The sequence below is a fragment of the Octodon degus genome, unplaced genomic scaffold (genome assembly GCF_000260255.1).
Source record: "Octodon degus isolate 3935 unplaced genomic scaffold, OctDeg1.0 scaffold00037, whole genome shotgun sequence".
Taxonomy (NCBI): domain Eukaryota; kingdom Metazoa; phylum Chordata; class Mammalia; order Rodentia; family Octodontidae; genus Octodon; species Octodon degus.
This window is the reverse complement of record NW_004524613.1, coordinates 7,323,370-7,329,129: the sequence shown is the minus strand read 5'-3', so window position 1 is coordinate 7,329,129 and position 5,760 is coordinate 7,323,370. Positions and strand designations below refer to the sequence as shown.

The following is a 5,760-nucleotide window of genomic DNA, read 5'->3' as shown; positions in this document are numbered from 1 at the left end:
TGTAGCCATTTTTTATGCCAGTATAATATTTGCTTGAAAGATTTGTCCAGCTTTCAGGAATCTTAAGCACTCTTCCTGAAAGGCCAGTAATTTCACAATCTTTTGGCTCTATTTCTGTAGCAGTATTCACATCGCCACTTCCTGTTGTATCAATATCAATGATTTTTGGTTTTCCGTCACTTGGAACCTGCATTTCCAGAGCCCCAGGGTCAACTCTGGTCTCCAGGACGGCGATGAGCACCCCCTGCCCGTCATACTTCGGGTAGCAGCAGAGGAACGAGGTGGCCCCAGTCTCTTTCTTGGGCAGGGGACCATGGAAAGGGAAGGGCTGTGGTGGCCATGGACACAGGGCGGAGGATGGATGAGGAAGAGACAAACTGCCAGGCTTCGCACCTGGCCCTCTGTTTTTGGAGACAAGGTCTTACTATGCAGTTCAGGTGGCCTTGAACTCTCTCTGTAGTCCAGGATGGCCTCAAACTCACGGCAATCCTTCTACCTCAGCCTCCCACATGCTGGGATTATAGATGTACACCACCACTCCTAGCCTCAAGAAGTTTACTTATGTCTTCTTTCACTTATTCTAGGAAGAACTGCAGGCCAACTTGGACTTAATTCAAACCTACAGACTGCATATTGCCCAAGATATCAACCAAGAAAATCTACAGCTCTTCCTGGGTTCTTATAATGGGTACGGTTGTTTCCCACTCCTTCACTTAGGTATAGACCAGGTCTAAAATGATCGTTGGCCTTTAAAGGGGGAAGCAGGGGAAGTAGACTACTTCTCCCATATTGTATGATGGGTTAGCTATATGCTGTCTCACCAAAATAGGAGCAGGATTCTAAGACACATGTGAAAATAGCTTTCAGGAAGATGCAGTGAACTGAAAGCCATTTCATGAATGTTAACATGCCAGTTGTAGTTTTAAGACGTTGTTGTCATCACCTCCGCTGCCGCCGCCGCCTCCTCTTCCTCCTCCCCCTGCTCCTCCTCTTCCTCCTCCCCCTGCTCCTCCTCCTGCTCCTTCTTCTCCTTCTCCTTCTGCTCTTCCCTCTCCTCCTTTTCTTCCTCCTCCTCTTCCTCCTTTTTCCTTTTTGTTTTTTTAAAACAGCGTATCACTTGCTATGTGGTTTAGGTTGATCTGGACTGCACTATACAGCCCAAGGGGTGGCCTCAATCCCATGGTGATCCTCTTGCCTCAGCCTCCCAAGTGCTGGGATTATAGGATGTTCCACCATGCCTAGCTCAAGCTGTTTTCAAACTAAAGGAACCACAGGTATATACACCCACAAAAACACTCAAATCATGTGAGATAGTCCAAGAAAATGCATGTGAGTTAGGCATGGTGGTGTGGGGTTGTAATCCTAGTACTCAGGAAGCTGAGGCAGGGGGATCCTTATGAGTTTGAGACCAACCTGGGCTACAAAGAAGCTCAAGGCCAGCCTGAACTATGTAGCGAGACCTTGTCTCAAAAAGACCAAAAGAGGCCAGGGAGATGGCTCAGTAGAATAAGTGCTTGCAGGGCCTGAGTTCAATCCCCGGTCCGCAAAAAAAAAAAAAAAAAATAGAGAGCGAGAGAGAGAAAAAGAGAGAGAAAGAAGATGCATGTGGAGAGAGAAGGAGAAACAGACGTGGCTTCAAGTTAGTTGCTCTTTGCTGATAGCGTGTGATCAAGTAAAAGTAATGCATACGTGCTAGTCAGTTCTCTGGTTTGTGTATTTGAAAATACACTGTCACACCCTCCAGCCCACCCATCACAGCCAAGGTAAGGCGACAACACTGATTATCTGAGAATAGCTTTTCCAAGGTGAAAATTATAGCTCCTTCTCACTTTCTGGAAACATGAAAAAAAGACGGAGGAAATGGGTCAGAGTTACACAGCCAGCAAGGATTTTGTTTTGCTTTGGTTTGGTGGTTTTACAGTACCTGTGATTTAACTCGGGATGTTGCACTTGCTGGGCAAGTGCTTATGCCGCTGAGCTGTATCCCAAGTTTTGAACCTGATCCTAGAGCCTCTTTTCTGTTTTTAGTTGAAATTAGAAAGATTAAGTGCTGTGCTCACCTGTTACAAGGAAAGCGCTCCATAGCCCGGTGTGGTGGTGCACACCTATAATATCAGCACTTGGGAGGCTGAGGCAGGAGGATCCTTGTGAGTTTGAGACCAGCATGGACTACAAAGTGAGCTCAAGGCCAACCTGAGCTTTATAGTAAGACCTTGTCTCAAAAAGACCAAAAAAGCCAGGGAGATGGCTCAGTGGAATAAGCGCTTCCCTGGCAAGCGCAGGACCTGAGTTCAATCCCTGGTTCCACCAAAAACAAAAAACAAAAAAAAAAAGACCAAAAAAAAAAAAAAAAAAGGAAAAAGCTCCTCATAAGTAAAAGTGATATGAGTCATTTTCTTCTCTTGTTGAATGTATTCCTGTAAACTAGTTGGAAAATTAAGACTTAGGACTTGAGAGTTTCATTAGTCTTGCTTTTGAGGGTTTTTAAAATGTATTTAGTACAGGGCCTCACTACAGAGATCAGGCTCATAGTAATCCTCCTGTTTTCAGTCTCCCAAGTGCTGGGCTTAAAGAGGTGTGTCACCACACCCAGTCTCAGTCACCATCTCAGCACACCCAAGGAGCCAGCCCAGCATGCTAGAAATCAAACCCCAGTCCTTGCATCTGCCTAAGCAGATGCTTTAATCCACTGCGCTATCTGGCCCACCTTGCTATTGAATTTTAAAGTTGAATCCTTTTAGCACTCCACAGAATCCCTTGTTCGTACTCTGTACTGTTCAGGAGGCCCCTGGAGTGGCTGCTCCAGAGCAGTGTTCATGACAGTGTTCCTGGGTATGAAAGAAGAATACTTCTTTCCTTTCCTTTCCTTTGGCTGCTCCAGAGCAGTGTTCATGACAGTGTTCCTGGGTATGAAAGAAGAATACTTACATTCCTTGATGTGTTTTGGTCTTCAAAGGTATTGACTTCTGCTTTGTTCTTCTAGACGCAGAGACTTGGAAATTGAAAGACCCATTCTAGGCCAAAATGATAACAGATTAAAAACATTAAAGTAAGTCCCTTGCTTTCCCGACTAATTCAGTGTTGAGTGGAGTATGGGTGATGTGTGCTTATTTCCTGAGTGATACCTCTTCTTCTGCCTGTTCCTAGGTGTTCTACTTTACTGGTGGTGGGGGACAATTCACCTGCTGTTGAGGCTGTGGTAAGTGTGTCCTGATACTACAAGGAAGACATTAAAATGTAATAAAATGTGTATAGCACTCTACTGACATAATAGAAGTAGTTATTACTAGCTTTTCAGCTTTTCTTTGCTATACATATGAGAACGTCAGTTTTTTGTCAGTCACTAGGCTTCCTCAGAAGGGGCCATTGTTGCCCTTGATTGCTTTTTGTGGTATAATTCACTTTGTGGCAAGTAGTACAGTAAGGCACCATTTAGTTATTGTCAGAGTACAGGCAGCCCAGCCTTCAGTGTAGAATTGATTACACCATAATGGCCGCAGGCTGCAGGACTGCCAGGAGCCTGTGTACAGGCCAGGCGTAGTGGCGTATGCCTGTAGCCCCAGCACGTGGGAGGCTGAGCAGGAGAATCGTTGCAAGTTTCAGGCAAGGCTGGACGACAAAGTGAGCTCAAGGACAGGTTGAATTGCATAGCAAGACTCCGTCTCAAAAAGACCAAGAAAAGAACCTATTTACTTTTCCTCTACCTCCTTCTCAAGTACATATTCATTCAAAAAAATCACCAGTTGTAGAGGCACACCTAAATAATTCTAGCATTCAGGAGGCTGAAACAGCCTGGGCTACATAGTGAGACTTAATCTCAAAAAAGAAAGAAAATATGAAAACATTTAAAAACGGAAGGATGGGATAATGAAAGCCAATTATGAGCCCATTATCCCAGAGAAACTGTTATCTTTTTAACACAGACCTAATTATATTAACTATAAAAGATTTGAGGGCCTTATTGTTTCACTTGTTGTTTTTTTTTTTTTTTTTTTTGGTCTTTTTGAGACAATCTTACTACACAGTTCAAGCTGGCGAGCTCACTTTGTAGCCCAAGCTGGTATCAGACTTGATCTTCTTGCCTCAGTCTCCCAAGTGCCGAGTTTCACACTGTTATAACATTTTTACATGTTATAAAGTCAGTATGTCTACATAATATTCAGGAACTGGGGAAATAGCTCAGTGGAATAAGTGTTTGCCTGGCAAGCATAGGGTCCTGAGTTCAATCCCTAGTACTGCAAAAATAATAATAATAATAATAATATATTCAGTCTATTTATATGTCCTTATTTACTTAATTTTTCCTGTTGCTTATTTATGATTTTGTGCCACTATTAGTATTGAATTCCTTTATTAAATCTTTGGCTGGGGGCTGGTGAGATGGCTCAGTGGTCTAAAGCACCTACTTAGAACAAGCTAAGCTAAGCAAAGCAAAGCACAGGGACCGCGGTTCAATCCCCCAGCACCACATGCCAGCCAGCCCCGCCCCCTGGTGGGCTGAGCTGGCCACACACACACACACAAATAAATAAATAAAATTTTTAAAAAAATCAATCAATCAATCAATCAATCTTTGGCTGAATATTTCCATGAAGTAAGTTTGCAAAAATTAGTTCAAAACTTTTTTTTTTGAGTCTGGGTCTCACTGTGTAGTTCAGGCTGGCCTCAAATTTGCAATGATCCTTCTGCCATACCCTCCCAACTACTAGGATTACAAGTATCCACTACCGAGCCCAGCCAGAAACCAGGCTTTTGTTGGGTATGGTGGCACATGCTTGCAACCCCAGGTGGGAGGCTGAAGTAAGAAAAGCACAAGTTCAAGGTATCCTTAGAAATTTAGTAAGGCATGTCTCAAAATAAATAAAAGGCTTGAGGATATAGTTCAGTGCTGGAGTGCAACTCCAGCATGCCCAGGGCCTGGCTTCAACCCCCAGTATTGCAAGTGCATACAGTGTGATGCAGTACAATACAGTTACAGTCTACTACACTACAATACAAAACTTCTATAAGGACTTTTAATACATTTTGCCAGATCCACTTCCAGAAAAGATATACTACTCTATTGCTACCAGGAATATATGAAACTGGGCCCGGGGAGACAGCTCAGTAGAATAAGTGCTTGCCTGGCAAGCGCAGGGTCCTGAGTTCAATCCCTGGTACTGCAAAAAAAAAAAAAAACAACCAAAACCATCTACAGGAATATATGAAACTTCCGGTTTCAGTGCTCCCTATTCTGTAGCACTAAATTTATTTGTTTTTGCAGTGCTAGGAACTGAACTAAGAGCTTCGTACATGTGACAAAGACCTGTGTAACTGAGCTGTGTCTCAAGCCTTCCAGAATTTTATTATAGTAATTTTATAGGTTAAAAATGGTATTTTTGGCTGGGTATGGTGGCACACACACCTGTAATCCCAGCATTCAGGAGGCAGAAGCAAGAGGATCAGCTTGGGCTTGATGTCAGCTTGCACTACATAGCAAGACTTTTCAAAAACAAAAAATGATGTTCTTACCATTTTAATTTGCATTTGTTTGACTACAAATGAAGCTAATGGTTTGCAGATGACTATTAGGTAATTTTCATACCTTGTTTATTTTTTTAATTTTTTAATTTTTTTTGGAATTTGGAAAACCGTTTATTACTGAGCTCATCCCCCCCCATTCGCTCTCAACGCAGGAGAAGAGCGAAAGCCCCACACCTTGTTTTTTTTATTTTTTATTTTTTTGCAGAACCAGGGATTGAACTCAGGCCCTTGCACTTG

General features: G+C 43.0%; 1 protein-coding gene across 2 annotated transcripts in view; it reads left to right on the top strand.

The window, feature by feature from the left end:
- Nucleotides 1-5,760, top strand: part of Ndrg3 (NDRG family member 3) — an 82,830-nt gene that overhangs the window by 63,267 nt on the left and 13,803 nt on the right. For both annotated transcript variants that reach the window (XM_004630887.2, XM_004630886.2), the window contains 3 exons: nt 585-688; nt 2,984-3,049; nt 3,148-3,199. In XM_004630887.2, coding sequence (XP_004630944.1) covers nt 585-688; nt 2,984-3,049; nt 3,148-3,199 — 222 coding nt within the window. The remainder of the gene's footprint in view (nt 1-584; nt 689-2,983; nt 3,050-3,147; nt 3,200-5,760) is intronic.